Consider the following 26,329-nt stretch of genomic DNA (forward strand, 5'->3'; position numbering starts at 1 on the left):
GCTCTCACTAACCATTCTTCTATCCCTAGTTTCCTCATTGACCACCAGATGAGGGATCGGGGGACCCTGTCAAAGGCTTTCTCCATGTCAACAAAAGCCAGGTACAGAGGTTTATCCTTGGCTAGGTATTTCTCCTGAAGCTGTCTTACCACAAATATAGCATCAGTGGTGCTTTTCCCAGGCACGAACCCAAACTGCATCTCATCTAAACTGACTCACTCTCTAAGTAGTTGGGCTATGACCCTTTCCGTGACTTTCATTACCTGATCTAAAAGCTTGATACCTCTGTAATTATTTGTATCTAAAGCGTCACCTTTACCTTTGTAGCAGTTGACTATGGTGCTGCTACACCAGTCATTGAGTATGACTCCTCCGTGTATCACCTGGTTAACAATATGGGTGACTAGGCTATAGCCAACACTGCCAGATATTTTGAGCATCTCTGCAGTGATTCCTGATGGGCCAGGGGCCCTCCCTGTCTTCATACTCTTGGGAGACATGCACAAGTGTGCCCCTGATGATTTTCTTTCCTCATAACTTTATACTTCAGATAATACAGATTCTAATTAAATCGGAATGTGTTGTGAAAATTTTTTTCAAGGGTGGAGAGAGGAGTTTTGGAAAAATTGGCATGTGTCAGCTTTGTTTCCTCATAACTTTCAGAAAAATTGGTACTTTTTAATTGGTATTTTTTCTACATATATCTTTCAGATGGTGAAGATTATGATTATATCAGAATGTAATAAAAAAAGTTGGTGGGCTACGCCATACATACTGACTGTCACACATCACATTTATCTACAAACTGAAACTTGAAATTTTAAAAAAAATTGTGATGTGTGTCAGTATGCATGTGTGTGAGCCCACCAATTTCTTTTTTTCATATTAAATTCCAAGATAGTCGTAATCAACACACCCTGAAATTTATGAGAAAACAAAGCCAACTCATGTGACTTTTCTGAAACTCCATTCCCTCTCTCAGAAAAAACTTTTCACAACAAGTTCTAATACAATCAGAATCTATACCATCTGAAGTATATTTGTAGAGAATCTCATCAAAACATATTCATTCTTCTGAAAGTTATGAGAAAATGAAGTTGGGGCACAATTGTCTAGGTATGCCTCTATAAATATACATAATATACATATACATACATACATACATATATATATATATATATATGTGTGTGTGTGTGTGTGTCTGTGTTTGTCCCCCCACCTTCGCTTGACAACCGATGCTGGTGTGTTTACGTCCCCTTAACTTAGCGGTTCAGCAAAACAGACCGATAGAATAAGTACTAGGCTTACAAAGAATAAGTCCTGGGGTCGATTTGCTCGACTAAAGGCGGTGCTCTAGCATGGCCGCAGTCAAATGACTGAAACAAGTAAAAGAGTATATATATGTGTGTGTGTGTGTGTGTGTGTGAATAAAAATAATTACAAAAAAAGGGTTTTGTATGATCGTGTATAGAGGAATATATTATTTTATTTAAAAGAGTTCCAACTCTGTCTCTTTTTTATGTTTTATTTATATTCTTATAAAATTAATGTGGGATATAGAATATGGAATATATAATATATAATATAAAATAAATGGTAAAATGAAATGAAGTATTGAATGTCTTATTGAATATATTATATATTCCATATTCTATATCCCACATTAATTTTACAAGAATATAAATAAAACATAAAAAACAGAGTTGGAACTCTTTTAAATAAAATAATATATATATATATATATATATATATATATATATACACATATATACATCATCATCATCATCATTGTTTAACGTCTGTTTTCCATGCTGGTAAGACTGTTTGACTGAGGTCTGGAGAGCCAGCGGCTGCACCAGGCTCCAATCTGATCCGGCAGTGTTTCTACAGCTGGATGCCCTTCCTATACCAACCATTCTGAGAGTGTAGTGGATGCTTTTTACGTGTCACCGTCACAGGAGCCAGTCAGGTGAGCCTGGCATCGATCACATTTGGATAGTGCTTTTTACAAATGCTAGCTTCATTTTTTTCAAGCCTAAGCATGTCCTCAGCAGTCATGGCCCATGTTTCACTACCATGTAGCATGGCAGTTTGCTCACATGCATCATACAGTCTTCCTTTCATCCTGTGCAAGAGGCCCTTCATTGTCAGCAGAAGTAGAAGCTCCCTGTACTTTGCCCTGGCTATTCTTATTCTAGCCGCTACACTCTCAGAGCAACCACCCCCACTACAGACTTAGTCGCCTAGGTAGCGGAAGCTGTTAACAACTTATAATTTCTCCCCCTAGCATGTAATGGAATCTGTTTTCTGTACACTTTCAGTGTTTATTGCCCCTGTGTATCTGCCACACACAAAAACTGTCTTCCTGGTTAACCTTCCTTTGATATTGCTGCACCTTTTATGTGTCCATAGCTTACACCAGGTACACCGTATGGAGTTTCTACCAATGCCTTTTCTACAGATCAAGCAGGGCCATCTACCTGAAGGGGTTTGTGATTTGTCAGCCTTCTTACTTACTAAGACTTTGGTTTTTGCTAGGTTGACCTTAAGGCCCTTTGATTCTAGACCTTGCTTCCACACCCTAAACTTTGTCTCTGGTTCTGGCAGTGACTCAGCTATTAGAGTGAGGTCATCAGCATAGAGGAGCTCCCAGGAGAAACCTGTCTTGAATTCCTCTGTTATTGCTTGGAGGACTATAATGAATAGGAGGTGGCTGAGGAGTGATCCTTAGTGAATCCCTACTTCTACCCAGAATTCTTCACTATACTTGTTGCCAACCCTCACCTTATTGACAGCATCCCTGTACAGGCCTTGTACAGCTCTTACCAACCACTCGTCTATTCCCAGTTTCTGCATTGACCACCAAATAAGTGATCAGGTAACCCTGTCAAAGGCTTTCTCCTAATCAACAAAAACCAAGTACAGAAGTTTATTTTTGGCTTGATATTTCTCCTGCAGTTGCCTTACTAGAAATATAGCATCAGTGGTGCTTCTGCTTGGTACAAACCCAAACTGCATCTCATCTAGGCTAACTCTCTCCCTAATTAGTTGGGCTATGATCCTCTCTGTAACTTTCATCACCTGATCCAATAATTTGATACCTCTGCAGTTATTTCTGTCTAAAGCATCACCTTTACCTTTGTAGCAGTTGACTATGGTGCTGCTACACCAGTCATTGGGTATGACTCCTTCATGAACTACCTGATTTACAATGTGGGTGACAAGACCATAATCCACACTACCTGATATTTTAAGCATCTCAGCGGTGATTCCTGATGAGCCAGGTACTTTCCGTCTTCATATCCTTAATTGCTTTATCTACCAAGTTACTGTTGATTTGGGTAGCTGGTCCCTCAATTGGGTCAGCCTTTGGCAGACTCTCCTCCTCCCATTCATTCTCCACATTCAGCAGTCTTTCGTAATGGCATCTCCAAGCCTCTTTCTTTGCAGAATCATTAAACACAAGGGCACCATCATCCATGCAGACACAATCCTCTACTATGACATCACGGTTTTCTCTCACACACCGTCTTGCAAACTGAAATACTTGAGTTCTTTGGTCCTCACATCACGAAACATAGGCAAACTTCTTCTTTTCTGCTACTCCTTTGGCTATCTATACCTGTCTCTTAGCTTCCCTTTTGGCTGATAATTTATCTCAATGAACAAGTCTAGCATGTATACGTAAAACATGGGCAGACCATCCAAACTAGGCAGTGTGTCATTCACACAACTACTTACCATCAACTGTCTCTCAACAGTTGTTATCTGCTTTTGCAGAACTCCACATTCTCTGGGAAGATACCTAACAGGCTTTTAAGGTAGACACTAAAGTCCATTTCTGATTCCAGTTCATCATCCTAGCAGAAAAGTTAAGAAAGAAGCTACAGGAAAGCTTCACACATCTGCCTCAAATCTAGTAGTATATACCCATCTTGGTCCAACTTACCATGTTGCACTGCTGCAACCTGAGCCCATCAAATGGCTTTCTTCCTTACATGTTAGAGCATATGCTCTATCTCTGACAACACAACTTTTATATTGCATGTTGAAGAAATAGTCATAGGCTATTTTTACTGGTACTACATCAAGCAAAATACCTTTCCTAATTGCCTGATCTAATTTGCATGTTAGCTCCCTTCTGTTTCTTTCTACTTCTCCACTAAATATCATCGACTCTTCTTTAATCACCCTCTCAGTCCAACCACTGGTTGTCAATGACCAACCTTTTCAACAAAGCTAAATAGAGGTTTGCTAACAGGATAAAAAGCATTACAGACAACCTGTTATCCTGAAATATACCTGTCGATGACCTAATTCTGTTTGTGACTTGTTTGTTTTTATGTACGCATGTGTGAATTCATATATCTATACACATTGAATTCTCTACATATATTGAACTCCATATCAAGCAATGCATCTGCTAAGTAATTAATATTTTTTTATATGTAAAATCATAGTTATTTCATTGGTTAGATCTAGAGGAAGGGGCTATGTCCATGACCTCTGCAAGTCCCCAAGAACCAGTAAGATCAATGCTATTAACATTCCACTTGAAAAGATGCAAGTCAAAGATGTAGGAAAAACATGTGCAGAAAAGGAATTTCCAGAGGAATAATGTTATGGGAAGAAGGACTGGGTATTACACAGCCACAGCCTGCAGGACTCCCTGATTGGTACACTTAGGGGAAGTTGGCATAAGACTAGCCAAGCCCAGAGAGCAGAGGCCATTGTAGTAGTGGTAGAAAAGGCAGAGAAAGCACACAATGTCTGTGGACCAGAGGTGGAAGTGTGTTGGTAAGCATGGAGTGTTTGTTTGTGTATGTATGTGTGTGTGTGTGTGTGTGTGTGTGTGTGTGTGCGTGAGTGTGTGTGTCTGTGTGTAATTATACATGCACACTGGATATTGTACATGATACTCAGCTTTTCAAGCTCTTAGTCAGAAACATCAGCAAGCTTGAACATATAAATAAATATATTTTAAAGTTATTATTTACGGTTATCGTTTTGAAGAAGGATAAATACAAAAAAAAAAAGCAGTAACAAACATCTGCCACAGATTAAGAGATGAATGCCTTTAACAGTAATAAAAGGTAAACAATTTTCATTGTAAACAGCTTTTTAATCATTTTATTTTATTTCTTTTGAAATATACTGCCTTTCTTTCGACTAACTCTTAACAGTTCCAAAATGATTGAGCAGATGATATCTATAAATAAGCTTTTTAATACAAATGCTTATAGTGTATTTACTTGCAGTCAGATTATAGTGAAAATTGGCAGTATTGCAGAAAACACTTTGTTTTATTAATGTAAATAATCATTTTATTAATGTCATTTGTTCTAAAAATAACGTATATATGTGATTTTTACTTTATTATACAATAGTAGTTAAAAAAAACATTAAAAATAGGAATGAAAAGAGATGTTAGTAATATAGTAAATGTAATTAATAACATACAAACATCACAAGCAAAAAATATTTTTTCCTGATTCTTTTTGCAACTTTTTTTATTATGAAATTACAAGTAAGCTGAGGTGTTTCTTTCAGAATCAGTGTAAAGCTTTGATGAGGGGGGGGGGGGGGGGCTGGAAATAAATGGCAAAAATTCAGTAATATATGTGTTGTTTTTAATGGTGAACACTAAAGAGGGGAAATAAATGACAGAAGAAGGGATTGCAGTTTTCTTTCTTAGATTAGAGAGTTAATTATTGCCTTTACAACAAATATAGATGAGAGTTTTAATTTGTTTGGTGTCTGGTGGTATAAGCCTGACAGACAGATGTATTGTTGGGTGGATATGTCATACAGGATGTAAAGATTAAATTTTGAAAATCTCTTTTTCTCTCTCTCTCTCTCTCTCTCACACACACACACACACACACACGCACACACACACACACACACACACACACACACACACACACACACACACACACACACACACACAGACAATGTATCAAAGGAAGTCCAGAGACTGTCAAGACAGACAAATTTGGATAGAGTTCATTGGTAATTAAAACAAAAGTTTAGAAAGAAATTCAAATATTTTAAAAAATCTTCAGAAAAAATATATTTAAAAATCTAAAATAGCAAAAGAGAGTTCAGGTTTGAATAACCCATTTTTTCCTCAACTTTCAACATTGTTTTGGACATTAACATTCTCCTGATAGATTTCAGACAGCATGAGCATGGCTTGGGTCACAGCAATAATTGCACTCAAAGATTCTCAATTCAAAGACATATCTATATAAAATTTCTGGATTTCAAAGGCTTTCTTCTGGCTGAAATTCTTGCTGAAATGGCAATTTTAAGTTAACAGTCATGTCAAATTTTGGCACAAGGCCAGCAATTTTGGAGGAGGGGGTAAGTCAACTGCATCTACTTCAGTACTCAACGGGTACTTATTTTATTGACCCTGAAAGGATGAAAGGCAAAGTTGAGCTTGGCAGAATTTGCACTCAGAACCTGAAGACAGATGAAATACTGCTAAGCAATTTGCCCAGCATGCTAACAATTCTGCCAGTTCACATTAAAAAAGCAAAAAAATATTTTATCATTTCTGACTCTGCATACTTTTTCATGTACAAATTAAAATAATCTCAAAGCAAATTGGAATAAACATCAAGCAAATAAATATAAACTCAAAGCGAATTAAATATTTTCTCTAATTAGATAATTCCCATAATGCCACTAGTAACATGTAATAAAATACAGTTTAATTTTGAATACTGTCAAAACAACTTTCATGAATTTATGGGAAATCACTTTGTCAAATTGTTTATATCTGTTCTCTCTATTCTAAACAAAGTCTTAGTTATTTTCTTTCCATCATTAACTCCTATATATGTCACTGATATCATCATCATCGTTTAACGTCCGCTTTCCATGCTAGCATGGGTTGGACGATTTGACTGAGGACTGGTGAAACCGGATGGCAACACCAGGCTCCAGTCTGATTTGGCAGAGTTTCTACAGCTGGATGCCCTTCCTAACGCCAACCACTCAGAGAGTGTAGTGGGTGCTTTTACGTGTCACCCGCACGAAAACGGCCACGCTCGAAATGGTGTCTTTTATGTGCCACCCGCACAAGCCAGTCCAGGGGCACTGGCAACGATCTCGCTCGAAAATCCTACAGGAGCCAGTCAGGCGGTACTGGCAACGGCCACGCTCAAAAGGCTTGGTAAAAGCTGAATCTGTTTTGCAAGACAATTCATAACTGAAGTTTATATATCTGCTAATGAAGAGTTTGCTATCTTGTCCACATGTACTACTATTACTATTCTCATTGACAATGACAGTTTCAAAATTAGGGGTAAGTTATGAGAGAGAAAATATATGTAAACCCTACATAGTAGATTTACAAACATGGAAAATATAACTATTTCTCTGTAGTTTGAAAAAGTGATGAGCAACTATAATTGACTTTTGAACTTTACTGAGTTCTCATCAATATGTCTACATCACTTGACCGATACAAGAGAAACAAGTAATCAATCTGTTTATATTCACAACAAATCTAGTAACTTTAGAGAACTGGCACTTCTAATTTGCATACTATAAGTATTTCACACTTTATCTAATATCAGCAGCCTAACAATAGGAATCTTAGTCCAGCAAGCTTACTATATATCAAAAGCTGTATCTAATTACAACAGCAACAAAAACAATAATGAGCAAGTATAAAAGATAAATGTTAGTTTGTCAATCATACAAAGGTCTTTTTTTCCCTCATGCAGTCCAGACTGTGCTTGTACACATTCTACCTGTCTGAACAGTAATTCATACTGGAGACATATTTGTACTTTGTACAGAGTCTCTAACTCTTCAGAACTATGGAAATCTAGAGTTTGTGGTGCAATTTTCATGATGTGAAATACATATGGTCACCATAAAAGATTGTTAACTCTAAAGACTAGTATTTGAATGGAGAACAGATTTAGCTGTATTAGCTAACTGTAGACAATAACAAGAAATAGAAGCTAATTTAGAATCATCATCAAAACTAGACTGCAAAATTGACATGCAAAAAGAGTAGCAAGGTATGATTAAGCTGAATTTATGATCCAATCTGAACAAATCTGGTGTCAATTGTTTTCAAATAAAGATTTGCAATGAGATTTACAGCTATAAAATGGAGTTTACTATATGGATATATACATATATGCATGCATGCATGCATACATACATACATACATACATACATACATACATACACTGCCTAAATACCAATCTTGAGAAATTAGGCTTCTCAAAACCAGAAAGGAGAAAGCTAATTTGAAGACTACAGATCCAATCCATCATTGGAACAGTAAAAATCTGTAAAACTTTCCAGAAATTTATCATTTAAATATATATGAGCATGTCTAGATAAGCAGCTATATACATGAGAATACATACATAAAGCAAAACATACAAATTTGCACACATACATACATACATACATACCTATATACACACATAGATAGATAGATACATACATACATACATACAGACAGACAGACAGACAGACAGATAGATAGATACTAGCTGAATAGCCCGTCATTGCCTGGCAATTTTTACAATAGAATGTCTTATATAATTTTTTGTTTATTCCTTATCAGACCATGCCATCCCTGACAGATAGACCTGATCAGGACAATATTTGTGCAATTTTCCACTAAAAACTTTGTTGAGTATTTTTTTTCCTTTTTAAATTATTTACATGTCTGTTCAGCCATTTCACATGACTTTATTCATTAAAACTTATTAAAACTTCAGAAGTTCTTACAACTTTGGTTGTTGTAATGCTTTGCTTTCATTTGTTTAATAAAAATTCCTCCTCATAATGATTTTGCTTTCATTTTGTGATAGATAGCTATCATGCAGAAATGCTAGCTTCCATATTATGTTTTCTGATTAGGTAAAATTGATTAAACTTTAAACCTCAGTAACATTTTGCTTCAATTTTTCTGGAACAAATAAATAACAAAATCAGATTTAACGTGGAAAATTATTTCAATATACCAAATTTGAACATTTTGACATAATCTAAAAATTTCACAATATGTAACAGCAACAGGGAAGACCCTACAAAAGTAGAAAGAGACAGACTGATTTTGACGTCACACACACACACACACAAACATACACATACACACACACACATTTACAAACGTACACACAGATAATCACAAGTTTAAAATGGTGTATAGTAGACATATGTATGTATGTATGCAGCATCACGTGCATATGACAGCTGTATTAATATTATCATCCCACTGCTACTCCATATTTGTTGCTTACACAATGGTCTTCTCCCCTTCCCTTATATCAGTCACACTCACTATGCCTCTACATTTCCCTCTCACGAACACTTTGCACCCTTCTCATTTTATCATATAATAGCCCAACACCCCTAGGGAGTCCATTATAGATTTCTATTGAAATCCAATTAACCTATAATTGAATGGATGTTAGTTTAACATGTATGCAAAGTTTCGTGAAGATTGGTTCACTGGTGTAGGCAGCAAGGTGGTAATAGACAGACAGACAGAAATTGCCATTTTATGTATAATATATATATATATATATATATATATATATATATATATATATATATATTATACACACACACACACACACAAACGAGACAAAAGTTTTGCAATATTTTGGTAACTTTTTTTTTGTTTATTTGTCAAGTTTTCAAATTTTTGCTATGTAAAATGTATTGTCTTTTTCAAAATTGGTATATTGATGTAATTTTTCACACAGAATCTGATTTTGTTATTTACGAGTTCCAGAAAAATTTTATAAAAATGTTCGCTAAAAATGTTACAAATTGATCAACCCCATGTCACCCACTGGTTGAACTGACCTTAAACCCTAAATCTTAATTCTAACCCTAAACCTCAACCCTAAGCTCTAACCCTGGTGTATCTCAAATTTTCATTTTTGAATTTCTGCTATTAATTGTTTCTATAAACTGAACTGTTTTTGTAACTTTTCACAAAAAAAAAAAAAAAAAGAAATTTCATTAATAATTTTTCTGTTTTGTATCCCTTATTCCAGTGTTTCACTTCACATTATTCATTTAAACTTATTAAAACTTCAAAACTTCATACAACATTTGTCATTATAATATATTACTTTCATTTTGCTTGATAAAAGTTATCACATACAGAATGCCAGCTTCCAAATCCTGTTTTATGATGGGTAAAAATAATCAAATTCTAAACCTCTGTAATATTTTTCTAAACTTTTTTCTGGAACAAGTGAATAACAACATAGATTGAGCATAAAAAGTCACCTCCATATACCAAATTGGAAGATTTTCACTTGATTAAGAAATTTTTTTAAATGAAAACCAAACAGAAAAGATCCCCATTATGGAGAAATCAAGACTACTAGCTGGACCCGTGAAAACTTCATGAAAAATACTAAAAAATGTAAGCATCTGTAAATTGTGTGCCAGTGCCATGAGAAATGTTTCTATACTTTGACACTTACAGTAATATCCAATATTGGCTGAGGACTCAGTATATAGAATACAGTAATTAATTATATTGTAGGAAAATAAAAGTAACATCCAATATTTGCTGTGGTTATGTATTTGTCTACTCTGAAAATACTGATAAACATTTAAAAATACAAAATAAACGCCACCTTCCTTTCAGTCACCACTCACTCTCTGTCCCCCCTCTCGCTTTACTGCTCACTTCAAGTATACCTCCTCTACTTAACACCTTTTATTTTTATTTTTCGTTCTACCTCTCCCTTCAAGTGTAGAAAAGTAACAGTAACATCCACAGGTATTTGCTGAGAGAGACCGACAGAGGAAGAGAGAGAGGCAGACAGAAAGAATAACAGTCAGACAGACAGACATATAGATAGATAAATAGTAGATAGACAGACAGACAGACAGACAGACAGACAGATAGATAGATAGATAGATAGACAGATAGATGTATAGATAGATAGATAGATAGATAGATAGGCCACTGTTAGGACTGGATTAACCCCCTTAGTGACCCTAACGAGTAAAAAGTTTTTCCTGCCTCTGTATTGGATCTTTTTTCATTTTCTTCTTACCACTTGGTTTATCTTGCTCCAGTCCACTCAGCTGGCCAAAATGAATTGCAGTTGGAATTCAAAGGGGCCAGCTTTGTCACATTGTGTGAGACTGAATCTCCCTGAGAACTACGTTAATGGTATGCATGTCTGAGGAGTACTCAGCCACTTGCTCGTTAATTTTATCCTGGTGTGGTAATGAAAAGTGAAAGTGACAGCCAATGTTTGCTGTAGTTATTTGACTTTGATTTACCAAAGTGTCTATGTATCTACTTTCTTTCGATGTATGTATCAGTCTACTCTGAAAATACTGATAAACATTTTTCGTCTCTTCCTTTCAGTCACCATTCACTCCCTCTCTCTCTCACTCTTTCTCTCCCACTCCCTCTCTGTCCCTCTTTTCTCGCTTGCTTTGTACCTCTCTCTCTCTTTGTACCTCTCTCTTCAACCTTTTTACCTCTTCCTTTGAAGTAAATCTGACACACACCACAGGTGTGTACGAAAACAAACAAAACTAAGTGTATTAATATTGATTTTAAAGATCAAATTTCTTTTTTTAGTTTCAGCCAATCACATGTAACCAATCTTGATATGCCAAAAATCAGCTGCTGCCATCTGGTGTTTATGACATTGGTATTGTGTGTGTTGTAACATCACAAACACTACAACTGCCATAACCACTATAAAAGCAGCATTTGTATTATTAGTTGTTGTGATTGTGTTTAGTATTGGTATAGGGAAGAGTGGTTAAAAGTTGTAACAGCCATCAGATAGTAATAGTAGTAGTAGTAGTAGATACTATAGATATAACTATATTCTTTATTTCTCGCAAAAACGAATGCAATTTCCCTCATCAGCTAAAGTACATTTTTTTTTTAATATTCAGGTTAAAATTTGAGTGGTTGGAAGAAATTTAATAAGATCCATACTTCAAAGTTATTGTTGTTTAACCCCAGGTCTGTACTCGTCTTGCTATGTCTAGCAAGGCAATTATACAACTTACATTTTTAAGAGATTTTGCTGCTATTTCTAAACATCTACCATGAAGAGGTGTACCTCGGCTCATGTCTACATGTATACATCAAGCATAAAATAACAGAAGTTTGATTTAGCCTGTTTTATTTCAGTACGTTGCTATGGAAACTTAGCAATTCCAACTTATGGCGTGTCGAGATTGCTTGCATCCGATTGGCTGAATTTCCTCCACCCTTCCATCCACAATTCTAATTTAAAGGTATATAATTTTTTTCCTCAATATTTCTCCCTCAAAATGGTTATAAATTTTGTAATTGAGACGAAACACTGCAGCTGCCTAAAATTTTTCAAATAAATTGTGTATTGTGTGCCTGGATCTTTTGATCGAACAACGGGAAAACCGGCGAAAAGCCATTCACTCTTTACATTGACACCATTTGAATACAAACATTACTTTCACTTTTAATAGTTGAAAATAAACAAAAGGATTAAAAAACAGAAAGCGAGAAACAAAAAAGAAAAACAAAAGTCAGACCAAAGCAAAAGACACTACCATTGGCAATATGAAGTTAGAAAGTACAGTTTATACTTATAGCATTTACATTTCATACATACATACATACATACATACATCCCGGATTTCCGTCGGTTACGACGACGAGTCTTCCAGCTGATACTACCAACGTAGTTCTTGGATAGATTCAGCGTGACAGTGTGACAAGGGTGGCCCTTTTGTGAGTGGACAGGAGCAACAAGAAATAAAGAGTCTTGCCCAAGGACACAATGCACCAGTGTAAATCGAACTCACGACCTTACGACCATGAGCCGTATACCCTTACCACCAAGCGACGCACCTTCACCACTACATACATACATACATACATACATACATACATACATACATACATGCATACATACATACATGCATACATACATACATACATACATACATACATACATACATACATACATATATGTGTGTAGGCGCAGGTGTTGCTGTATGGTTAAGAAGCAACTGAGAGGTAAGGTGATGAGAGAGGGAAGGAAAGAGAAGAGGAAAGAAAAAGAAAGAGACGTCGCACCAACAATTCCGAAGATAGACGCGTATCGTTATATTAAATAAGTTTCGAAAATTAAACAAAAGCACAACAAAGGAACGAACGGAAAATTCACGTGCGTGTGTAGGTATTTGTCTCCGCCACAGCTTGACAACCGGTGTTGGTTTGTTTATGTCCCGGTAATATAGCGGTTCGGTAATAGAAACTGATGCAATAAATACCAGTCTTAAAAATGATACTAGGGTCGATTTGTTCGAGACTAAACCCCTCCACGGTGGTATCTCACCCTTGCCGCAGTCCAATGACAAGTAAAAGAAGGGCATACATACATACATTCATTCATACATACATACATACATACATACATACATACATACATACATACACGCGCGCGTACGCATGCACAGTGATTTGCTCCATATACACATACTTACCTATATATGTATATCTATCTACATACACACATACATACATACATACATACAGACATACATACATACGTGTGTGTATGTGTGTCAGGTATTGTTGTAAATGTATGAGTGCGTGTGTATATGAGTAAATGCATTTTCTTCATAGCACATCTAAGGCAGTAGGCACGAAGAAAGAAGCAAAGAAAAAACTCTAAAGGAAATTTATACCCATACGTTTCAATATGTAAAATATATACAAACTTAGACATAAATTCACATATATTGCACAAATGCACGTTATACCCCTATTCCTATTTGCCAGCGTTCATTTCTGTGATACGGTATCGCGTTTGTTGTCCATTTAATACACCTAATACCTGTCGGAATTTTTCATTAACGATCTAGTTAGTGATGCTGCCGTAGAACATTCGTCGGGATCATTTATAAGTATATTAAGACACAAAGAAAAGTTTTTATTCACAATGGAAATGTTAATTGTTTAGGATCTAAAGTATAAAGATTCGAATGTATTTTTGTATTTAAATACAATTACATTCGCACAAAATGCATCTTCATTTTAAATATCATTTGGTAGTTTTTAGATGAAAGTCAAATTTGTGGGGTGTAATTTGTTGATGGCAAAACCATGACGTCAAAATAATCCACGTATATTGAAATGTGATTGGATAGAGAAATAAGTTTCGCAAATCCGATTGGCTAGTACAGTGCACACCTCTTAGAAAAGGCCACTTACTGATACCGCGTACCCTCCTTCCAGTTGACATTACTTAATACTGCTCTGTCAGCTGAGACTAAAGCAGCGATTTTAACGGCCAGGAAATATTTTATCATGTTATTTTGGTGATGATGGCACTAAAATTTACAAATCTAATCTTTCGAAAACATGTTAAAAACAATTTATTGTCATATATTTTTTTGATCCGAAAATGGTCACACCAGACGACGAAGGTTTGTAATGCTTCTTAACTTCTTAGTGTTGTTCGGTCATCAAATAGTACTTGAAATATTTGAAATTTCTCCAATTTCGTTTCATTTCTATGTTTAATTCATAATTGATATAAAATTGTATAGCAGATTTCTCTAACCTCTTAATCTGAAGTCAGATAGCAATTTCAAGCTCAGCTGATTATTTTGACAATCTAACAGCGATGGGTTACGTAATTCCTGCCTACTGTTCCCTCTTCTTGTCATCCTCTACAACTTGCCATCATTCCACTTACCTCCTTCTCCTAATTTATTTGGGGTTCCGTGCACTTTTAGTAACACATTAACTTTAACCATAAATTGATTTTTATACATGGTTTATCCTGCAGTTAAAAGTCAACGGGGCAGCTGAAGATCGTAAAGGGCGAAAACTGATGCTTTTTGTAACAAAGCTTCCCGAAGAATTGATTTCAAGGAATTATTTGTTCAGATTTTTTTTATTGCATCAACATCTTGCCAACAACTGTGATATATCTTGCACAAACATACGGGGGAAGAACCAATACATTCAGCTTTGACATACACAAATATGTTTGTGTGTGTGTGTATAAAGAAGTACACTCTAAATCATTAGAACAATAATATTTTTTTTTTTCAAAAGTTAATTATTCTAGCCGGCCATAACAATTAACTTCCTATACACACACACACACACACACACACACACACACACACATACATGTATATGTATGTATGTCTAAACAGAAAGTATATGTTTGATATAGTATGTAGCATTAGTTATATATATATATATATATATATATATATATATATATATATATATATATATCTGTATATTGTTGTATTTGGGGATGGTCATGTTGCCAGTTTAGCCAATATATATATATATATATATATATATATATATATATATATATATACACACACACATAATATATACACTATATAATATAATATATATATATGTATGTATATGTACATATGTATATATGTATGTATGTATGTATATTTATATGATGTATGTGTGTGTGTTCCATCATAACGCTGCAACTAGTGTAGCATCTCCATTCATGTGTTCGATATTAGTACTATAAAACAGTTCCATCGATCGTGGATGTTTTACATGTGAACTGGTGTACACACATACACACGCAAACACACACACACACACACATACATACATAGATATAGATAAACAAATGTACGTGTATATATGTGTGTATAGGTGTATGTATGTGTGTGTGTGTATATATATATATATATATATATATATATATATATATATATATATATAAATATATATATATATATATATATATATATATATATATATATATATATATATATATATATATATATATATATATTATTATTTAGCAGAAGTAACAGAGTGACTCAAGGTGCGAGAGTTTCATGCATTAGCACTTATCAAACTAATTGTAAGTGCTAACGCACTAAACTCTCGGACCTTGAGTCAGTCTGTTACTTCTGCTAATATTAATAAAAATATATATATTCTCATATTTTGAGTTCTGTTTTTCCTGTTTGCTCTATCATACCTACACACACACACACACACATTCATGCATATTATACACCTGGATTTTTAGCAGCAATACTTGCTAACAATGAGCTATATAGAAACTATCAGCTCATCAAATTTCTTCGCAACTTCGATATGGAAAAACCTGTGTAACTCCTAATGTCAATAAATTGTTATTGTATCTTATCGTATACTATCCACTTAACTTTTTATCAGCCGCTTACTGCTTAAAGCTTACAAAGTTCCTACACTCGGATTCCCGGATCGTATTGTGTGTGTGTGTGTGTAAGATGATGTTCATTAGATAATCGTTTATTCCTTGGTCGTTTCATTTTCTTATTACTGCTCTGTACTCAACTAATGCTTCGTTCTGAAGAATATGTATATTGAGTTCTACACCAGGTTTTTGTCTCGCACTACCTAAGCGAAATATGTGTCGGCGGGTGGGATGGGAGTGTATAAATAGGCGATCTCTAATAAAGCTTGATTCCCAACCACACGGTTCCGAGATCAGTCCTGCTGCCTGGCACCTTGGGCAAGTGTCTTCTACTATAGCCCCGGGCCGACCAAATCCTTGTGAGTGGATTTGGTAGATGGAAACTGAAAGAAGCTCGTCATATATATGTATATATATGTGTGTGATGCCTGGCGCCTGACCGTATTCAAGAAGACCCATACCCTGCAGCAGAAGTCTTAAGACCGTTCCTTCCGATTGTGTAAAGCACTCATGGCATTGTCACGTAAAAATGCCCATGCAGCAACACATAAGAGCGCTCGTGCTGCAACACATAAAAGTGCCCTTGTGGTATCACGTAAAAGCGCCTGTGTAATACCACGTATAGGCACCCGTGTGGTGCCATGTAAAAGCATCCAGCATACTTTGTAAAGTGGTTGGTGTCAGGAAGAGTATCCAGCCATAGAAACCATGCCAAATCACCTTCCATAACAATAAGCGATAACTTGATAAGCCAATAATGTACACTGCTGTCGCTGACACTGTGAGACTATCTGTAATGTGACATCGTTGTAAGTGAACACAGCTCAAAACTGCAGAATTACACAATGCTGCTTAGTTAGCTGCTGCTACATCGACCAATTATGTCTTGTCATGAGTACACATAGTCAGCCAATAGCATGCCTGACAGACTCTTCGAGACATGCCCACAACAGATAGGAACAAACTTATGAATTTTGTTAGCAGACTTAAAGTTAGTGGAACTATATTTAGATGAAGCTAATTCGTCCAAAGTTAGCAAAAATGCTAATCCACTAAACAAAAAGTTAGCTTCGCTAATTGGCTGTTAGCGAATTAGCAGAACCGTGCCCACCACTGTATATATACAGCCTTGTGAGTGGATTTGGTAGATGGAAACTGAAAGAAGCCTGTCATATATATATATATATATATATATATATATACTAGCAGTATAACCCGGCGTTGTCCAGGTGTGACTTATTACGCCATCTACGATAAGTCTTGCTAGGTGAAAATCAACTAAAAAAGAAAGTCTTAAAACGAAAAAACCCTATGATGTAAATATGTTCATAATTCAAAAGGCGATGAAATTAATAGGGAAAGTCTGAAGGCTGTTTTGCGTAACATTATTAAGCATATGTTAAATTCATCCATCTAATTGGCTATACAAATGATTTGTGTAAAACAACTTTTTGCGCTGCCCTGATTATACATAGGGTAGTCCCTTTTCGCAGGAGCTAGGACAGCAATTTCTGATGAAGCAATTGCTGGCGATCTGTTGCTACACAGTTCTGCCAGAATTCTATCAGATTGGGTAGTAGATGTTGATGCACCATTTTGCATTATGTTCAAAGTAGCTTCTGAAATGTGGTGAATTGCTGCAGTCTGTTGCTGTCTTTTTAAACCAGTTGCTTTCTTTCCCCAGCAAACTCTCTTCTTTGGATGCATAATCTATGTATATATTAAACAGAACAACAAAAGTTATAACAGATGGCAGGGTCGGTACTTTTCACATTTCGGTAATTTTTCCGATTAACACCTGCATGATTACCTAACGCTAACCCTAAAACCCTAAACCTAACCCTAATCCTAACCCTAACCCTAAATCGTAACCCTAAAACTCTAATCCTAACCCTAACCCTAACCCTAAAACCCTAACCCTGACCCTAAAACCCTAACACTAACACCCTTGCAATGTGTTGTCCTGTCTACATAAGCTCTGTAGTTTGTATATTTACAAAACATTGACGAACATGAGTTATATTGTAGTGAATGCTTGTGTGTACGTGCGCGTGTATGCGTTTGAGAGAGCAAGAGAGGAAGAGATAGAGAGAGGGGGAGAGAAAGGAATAGAGAACGGGAGCAATGAAGAGAGAAAAAGAGAGGAAGGGAGAACGGAAGACAGTTATAAAATAGCAATGCATGCGCGTGTTTATATAAGAAACACACACAAAGTAAATCTTATACCTATAATGTTGATGTGTTTATGTGTATGTTGTTGTCACAGATTACGTATATGTGGTTGTGTGTGTTTTTACGTTTCTATGTCATGAAAAATATGTTAGAGGTAGAGGGATAGAAGAAAGCTATTAAATGGGAGAGAGGAAGAAGAACGAAGAGGGAAAAGGTAGATAAGAAGGAAAGAATAGTCTTAAACAAAGTTAATCTATGACTTTGTATGTATCACTTTCTCTCTCTCTCACTCTCTTTTACTCTTACTCTCTATATTATATGTTGAGCGCGTGATCGATGTGTAAGAACACCGATACAGGTAGAAGGGAAAAAATATAAAAGTTGCTAGAAACAACAGCCAAATCTCCCTTAAATCACACAAAGTAAACGGAATTTTAAAAATCTAATTACTGCACTGAAAAGTTCACATTGAGAACATTCCATTGATGTAAAAATTTTTACAAAAAAGTGGAAAATGTGGATTTCTATAAACTTTTAAAAAGGCTTCACAGATACACAACTTCAGCTTTATTATATACTAGCAGTATAACCCGACCTTGTCCGGGTGTGACTTATTATGCCATCTACGATAAGTCTTGCTAGCTGAAAATCAACTAAAAAAGAAAGCCTTACAACGAAAAAACCCTTATGATGTAAATATGTTCATAATTCAAAAGACGATGAAATTAATAGGGAAAGTCTGAAGGCTGTTTTGTGTAAAATTATTAAGCATACGTAAATTTCATCCGTGTAATTGGCTATAGAAATGCTTGTGCAAAACAACTTTTTGCGCTGCCCTGATTATACATAGCAGGGTAATCCCTTTTCACAGGAGCTAGGATGGCAATTTGTGATGAAGCAATTGCTGGTGATCTGTTGATAAACAGTTTTGCCAGAATTCTATCAGATTGGGCAGAAGGTGTTGATGCACCATTTTGCATCATGTTCAAAGTAGCTACTGGAATGTGGTGAATTACTGCAGTCTGTGGCTGTCATTTTAAACCGGTTGCTGTCTTTCCCCAGCAAACTCTCTTCTTTGGAGGCATAATCTATGTATATATTAAACAGAACAACAAAAGTTATAATAGATTGCAGGGTCGGTACTTTTCACATATCTGTAATTTTTCAGATTAACACCCGCACGATTACCCAACCCTAATCCTAAACCTAATCCTAACACTAACCCTAACACTAACCCTAAAGCCTAACCCTAACCCTGACCCTAAAAAATGTAACCGTAACATTAATCCTAAACCCTAACCCTGACCCTAAAACCCTAACCCTAACGCCCTAGCGGAAATCGTGGTAAATTTACAAAACATTGACGAACATGAGTTATATTTTACTGAATGATTGTGTACTTGCACGTGTATGCTTTTGAGAGAGCGAGAGAGGAAGAGGTAGAGAGGGGGAGAGAAAGGAATAGGGGTAGTTAAAAGTTTTCTTATGACTGCTTCTCTTCTCTGCCTATTACTTCATTAGAAATCTAAGGATGCACATAAGCACATAATAGAGAGAAATGAAACAAATATGGACGACTTGCTCCGAAACACCACCGAGTGGGGAACACTTCTCAAAAATAACCTGCAGTTGTTTCCTTCAAAATTGCTACATGCTTGAAATGTACATACATCAAGGTACATTTGTACAAAATTTCATGAAAAAATATTCATTTTCCTGGAAGTTAAGAGGAATTTAAGTGGAATTTCCGAATATTGTACCCCACCCCCTTCCAAAACACTTTCACCGGAATCTACATAATAAATAATATATGCATAGAAAATTTCATTAAAAAATATTCATTTTTATGAAAGTTATGACCTTCCAAAGTTGGGGGATACAACTCTGTAGTTATGCCATCAATGTTTTGTAAATATACCACGATGTGAATGATTGTGTTTACTTGCACGTGTATACGTTTGAAAGAGTGAGAGAGGAAGAGGGGGAGAAATGAATAGAGATTGAGAGCAATGTGTATGTTGTTGTCACAGGTCATGTATGTGTGGTTGTGTGTTTTTACGTATCTATGTTATGAAAAATAGGTAAAGAATACTGAGATGAAAGTTTAATCTATGACATTGTATGTATCACTTTCTCTCTCTCTCCCTCTCCCTCTTTTACTCTTACTCTCTATATTTTTATGTTGAGCGCATGTGTAAGAATGGCGTTCCAGGTAGAAGGGATGAAATATAAAAGTTGCTAGAAACAACAGCCAATCACACAAAGTAAACGGAATTTTAAAAATCTAATATATATATATATATATATATATATATATATATATATCTAATATATATATATACATATATATACATATTTGGAAATATGCTGTGCGTGAGAACACCCAGCAAGACAAGTGAGACCATAACCTGTGGCCTTTACCAGGGGTGTGACCAGCCCACTTATGTGTACCTTTCCTTCTTTGGATGCAAAACCCTGCTTGTGAAGACCTGTTGAGGCAAGTGAAATCGAAATCGAAAAGTGAACCAAATTCGTTGACTGGCACCCATGCCAACCTTCCTTCATTGGACACTAAACTCAGCTTGCGAAGACCTATTGGGGCAAGTGAGATCAAAACTGAACCAAATTCGATGACTGGCACCCGTGCCAATGGAGCGCTAACAGCACCATCCAAACGGGATCAGTGCCAGAGCAGCGCTCTCGCTTCCATGCCGGTGGCATGTAAAAAGCACCATTTGAGCGCGATCGTTTCCAGCTTCGCTTTACTGGCACTCGTGCTGATGGCATGTGAACAAAACATTGGACTGACTCCAGGTGGCATGTAAAAAAACACCATGTGAGTGTGGCCGTTGCCAGTACCGCCGGACTGGCCCTCGTGGCGGTGACACATAAAAAGCACCACGGAGTGGTGTGCGTTAGGAAGGGCATCCAGCTGTAGAAACTCTGCCAGATCAGATTATAGTCTATTGTAGCCATCTGGTTCGCCAGTCCCCAATCAAATCATCCAATCCATGCTAGCATGGAAAACAAACATTAAATGATGATGATGATGATGATATATGTATATATATATATATATATATATATATATATATATATCAATTTAGATACATAACCAAAAGAGTTGCTAATAGTTTCATGCTTTTATGATACTTGAACTGGCATATATATAAACTATGCCATGTATTTTAAAGCAATCTTTTAGGCTCTGTTTATGCATTATATAAGATACATGGTGTATTTTATGAATATGCTTGCTCAAGTATCATAATAGTATGAAACTATCAATAGCTCTTTCAGTTGTGTATTTTAATTGATATTCATCTCTCTCTGAACGGAGTACTTTTTTTTGTTGATTCTACCTCTATTGAATCTTTAAACTATATTATATATATATATATAATATATTGTGGCACTCTGTCGGTTATGACAACAAGGGTTCCAGTTGATCCAATCAATGGAACAGCCTGCTCATGAAATTAACGTGCAAGTGGTTGAGCACTCCACAGACACGTATACCCTTAACATAGTTCACAGGGAGATTCAGTGTGACACAGAGTGTGACAAGGCTGGCCCTTTGACATACAAGTACAACAGAAACAGGAAGAAAGAGTGAAAGAAAGTTGTGAGAGAAAGTTGTGGTACAGCAGGGTTCACCACCACCCCTTGCCGGAGCCTCGTGGAGCTTTAGGGGTTTTCACTCAATAAACACTCACACCGCCCGGTCTGGGAATCGAAACCGTGATCCTATGACCATGAGTCCACTGCCCTAACTACTGGGTCATTGTACCTCCACACACACTCACACACGCACACAAGACTCAATTGAATTAGGTACTTAAATTGAGGCATATATAATATATATATCATCATCATCATCATCATTTAACATCCATTGTCAATGCTGGCATGGGTGTATATTTATATGTATGTATATATGTATGTATGTATGTAAGAAAGCTAAGAACAATGAAATATGAAGAACTTGCAACTACAGATTTAAGACTTTGATACAAGAAGCAACTGAAAATAATTTTTCCCCCTTCAATTTATTTCCTTTATTTCCTATATCATGCACCACAGATATTATGCAACTATGAATATTTCAAAGCAATTTTTCATGGATTCCCTTCCGTAAATTACTTAACTATGGGATGAAATTGGTATTAGTTTCTACCTTGGTTTGACTGAACAATATACAAAAACAATCAATGTATATAAGTATTTGCCTAATGACTTTTTTTATATATATGCTTACACTTTTTTCTTTATATTTCATATTTTTTACAGAGTGCCAACAAACCCTGCTTTGGGTTTCTGTTCGATATTGATGGAGTAATTGTAAGAGGTAAAAACCTCCTTCCTTCAGCAAAAGAGGCATTCAAACTTTTGACTGATGAATACGGCAGGTTTATAGTACCTGCATTATTTGTTACAAATGCTGGTAATATGTTACGACAAGAAAAAGCTAAACAACTTTCTAAATGGCTGGATGTACAGGTAATTGTTTTTTGCTATTAAAATAACTATTATGTTTATTTACTGCTTTATATATAACTAGAGTTCCTGAGCCTTAAGTGATGATGGAATTTTAGTAAAAAAGTTATCTGATGACAATTGACAAGTAGAGGATGAGGAAATAAATTTTAAAAATGCAAAATTAACAGGAAAATAAGAAAATTATATTTATTTCCAAAATACTATATGGGTGTGATTCACAGCAGAAGTTGATGAAGAACAACATTTCTGGGCAGTCATGAGGAGGCACTAACACATCTTGGCCTTCAGAATTTTCAGTCTGTAATTTCAAAGTGTTCTTAACCCTAACCATAACCCAAGTCATTTCATAGCATAGAGTACAGGTACAGCAGTAGACTACATGCTAAAGTAGCATAGAAATTTCTTATGATTTCTGTGAAGTTGGACAAATCATCTGAATTTATGAACATTAAAACATTATGGCACAATGAAGATTACAGAATGAACTTCCAAATACAAAAAATAAATAGAACAACTCCAGCAAATAAGTGGAGACTGTTTGAAAATTTAGAGAGAAAATATTTTATTGGTCTTAGTGGGAAAAATAGGATGAAATTCAAGTTTCATTGTTCTATATAGTATGGCAGTAACTTACTTACCTTAAAAGAACTGTTTGAGCTACAGTAGTGATGAAGATCTCTTATAAATATTGTGATGCATGGTAGATCATTAAAATTAATATTAAAACATTAGTTAAGCATTAGAAAAGGAGAAAAGAATAAACTTTCAAATACAAAAGACAAACAGAACTAAATAGAGATGTTGTTGCAGTGTGAAAATAGAAATGCTGTTGGTTAATTTAGAAAACTTCAAACTGTTTGATTAAACATTATGAGGCAAATACAAAAGAATAAACAGAATGACTTCAGCTTGTCAAATGATTTAGAACGTAAATCTTATAAAGTGGAACAAAAATCAACAGCTTCAAATACAAAGACATAGCATATTATACATATTGATAATTTCTTATATAGACACACAACCAGAAACTTTTTTGAGGGAAGGAACAGTCAATTATATCAATCCCCTTGTACATATTTTATCAATCTTGGCAGGATAAGATATAAAATCAACCTTGGCAGGATTTGAAATCAACAGTTTTTCTTTTTCTCTGTTTATATAGCTTATATATTTCTAGTGCCTTCATGACTATGTGGTTCAGAAATGTGTTTTATAGGTATGTTGATTCTGGTTCAATCCTATTGCATGGCACCTTAAGTTGCTGGCTTCTACCATCACCTTAAGTTGTTCAATGCCTGGTGAAGGCAGCTTGGTCATATGTGTGTGTATATGATCGTACAAAAAGCATTCATACACTTATGAAACATACACTTATGTATATCTAAACATGCATACAAGTGCATATACATACCCCTGAAGCTATAAAGGCTCATTTCATACATTATATAAAAAAATAGGGTCTTACATTAATGGTTACAACAAAGGACCTTAGGCCACTAAAAGGCTGGCAATAAATGAATACATTTCATGGTATATCAAAGAGAAAAATGTGTCTAGAGATATAAATATGTAACAGTCATGTGTGTATAAAAGAAATGTAATATGACATAATGTGGTGTAGATGATTAGAGAGCAGAGAAGAAGTATTTGTACAAAAACATGGAGAATATAATGGGGTGTATACAAATGTACAATGGAGTATATGTAAAAAACACTCACAAAGCTGTAAACACCTAAAGCTAGATTAAGGTATAAAATCTACAAAATTAACTCTGTTACTATTGGCACTTACAGTAATGTTAATGTCAGAATTTCTAGAAAATATTGATTAAATTCTTTCTAAGTCTGTCTAATTGGTGGTCATTCTCATTACAGGTCAAGATTAGACCATTGTCCCTGTATAATCATAATTCTATAAAATGAAATTTATATAGCAAGCTGTCTAAAATAAATAATCCTATTAGATTGTGGATTTCAGCTTCTTCAAAGCAGCTGATATATATATATATCATCATCATTTAACATCCATCTTCCATGCATATATATATACTTGCATTATTTAAAATAATACATGTTTACTATGGTAATGCATCCACAATGATGTACAGTAGTCAACCAGAGTTAGCTGCAGCATACCTATACATATATGCCCCAGCAAATTTCTTTTCTCATAACTTTCAGAAAAATAGATATGTTTCAATGAAATTTTCTACAAATATGCTTCAAATAGTGTAGATTCTGATTATATTAATTTGTGAAATGTATTTTCCCTGCAAAAAATGTGATGTGTGTCAGCATGTATGTGTGTTACCCCCCCCCCCCCCCCCCCCAATTTTAATATTACACATAAAAGGTGCAGCAATATCAAAGGAAGGTTAACAGGGAAACTAGCTTTGTATGTAGAAAGGTTAACAGGGAAACTAGCTTTGTATGTAGAAGTTTCACAGATACAATGAACGCTGAAAATGTGCAGAAAATAGACTCCATCAACTGCCAGTTGAGCAAACTACAGGTAGGAGATAGCTTCCATTATCTAGGTGACCAAGTTAGTAGTGGAGGGGGTGCTCTTGAGAGCATAGCTGTGAAAATTAGATTAGGCTGGGCAAAGTTCAGAGAGCTCCTACTTCTGCTGCACCAAAGGTCCTCTCTCTCAGAGTGAAAGGCAGATTGTATGATACCTGTGTGTGAACAGCCATGTTATATGGCAGTGAAACATGAGCTGTGACAGCCAAGGACATGCGTAGGCTTGAAAGAAATGAAGCCAGTATGCTTCGCTGGATGTGCAATGTCAATGTGCATGTTTAAGAGAAAAGTTAGACATGAGAGGCATCAGATGTGGTGTGCAAGAGAGATGACTGCACTCATATGGTCATATGATGTGTATAGACGAGAACAGCTGTGTAAAGAAGTACCAATCTCTAACTTTGGAGGGAACCTGTGGCAGAGGTAGGCCCAGGAAGACATGGGATGAAGTGGTGAAGCATGATCTTTGAACTTTGAACCTCATCGAGGCAATGACTAGTGACCAAGACCTTTGGCAATATGCTGTGCTTGAGAGGACTCTTCAAGCCAAGCGAAATCATAGTCATGGCTGATGTTGGTGCCACATAACTGGCACCCATGCTGGTGGCACGTAACGAGTACTATTGGAGCATTAAGCCTCATGGAGGCAAAATGGCTGAGTTCCTTTCAAGCATTGGGCCTCACAGTAGCAAAATGGCTGAGTTCCTCTTGAGTGTTAGGCCTCCCAGAGGCAAAGTGGCTGAGTTCTTTTCAAGCATTAAGCCTCACGGTGGCAAAGTGGCCAAGTTCCTTTCAAGCATTGGGCCTCATGGAGGCAAAGTGGCTGAGTTCCTTTTGAGCATTGGGCCTCACAGAGGCACAGTGGCTGAGTTCTTTTTGAACATTGGGCCTCACAGAGGCAAAGCAGCTGAGTTCC

General features: G+C 35.8%; 1 protein-coding gene across 2 annotated transcripts in view; it reads left to right on the top strand.

Annotated features, from left to right (window-relative positions):
- Positions 1-12,156: 12,156 nt before the first annotated feature.
- Positions 12,157-26,329, top strand: part of LOC106870608 (haloacid dehalogenase-like hydrolase domain-containing 5) — a 55,089-nt gene continuing 40,916 nt past the window's right edge. Inside the window, exons 1-2 of one of the 2 annotated variants that reach the window (XM_089359854.1) lie at positions 12,157-12,283; positions 22,681-22,890. In XM_089359854.1, coding sequence (XP_089215980.1) covers positions 22,840-22,890 — 51 coding nt within the window. In that variant the 5' untranslated portion in view covers positions 12,157-12,283; positions 22,681-22,839. Of the gene's footprint in view, positions 12,284-14,239; positions 14,462-22,680; positions 22,891-26,329 lie in introns of those variants that run through there. The other variant, XM_014916741.3, reaches the window with a different exon arrangement.

Source organism: Octopus bimaculoides, chromosome 11 (genome assembly GCF_046866305.1).
Source record: "Octopus bimaculoides isolate indiv1 chromosome 11, ASM4686630v1, whole genome shotgun sequence".
Taxonomy (NCBI): domain Eukaryota; kingdom Metazoa; phylum Mollusca; class Cephalopoda; order Octopoda; family Octopodidae; genus Octopus; species Octopus bimaculoides.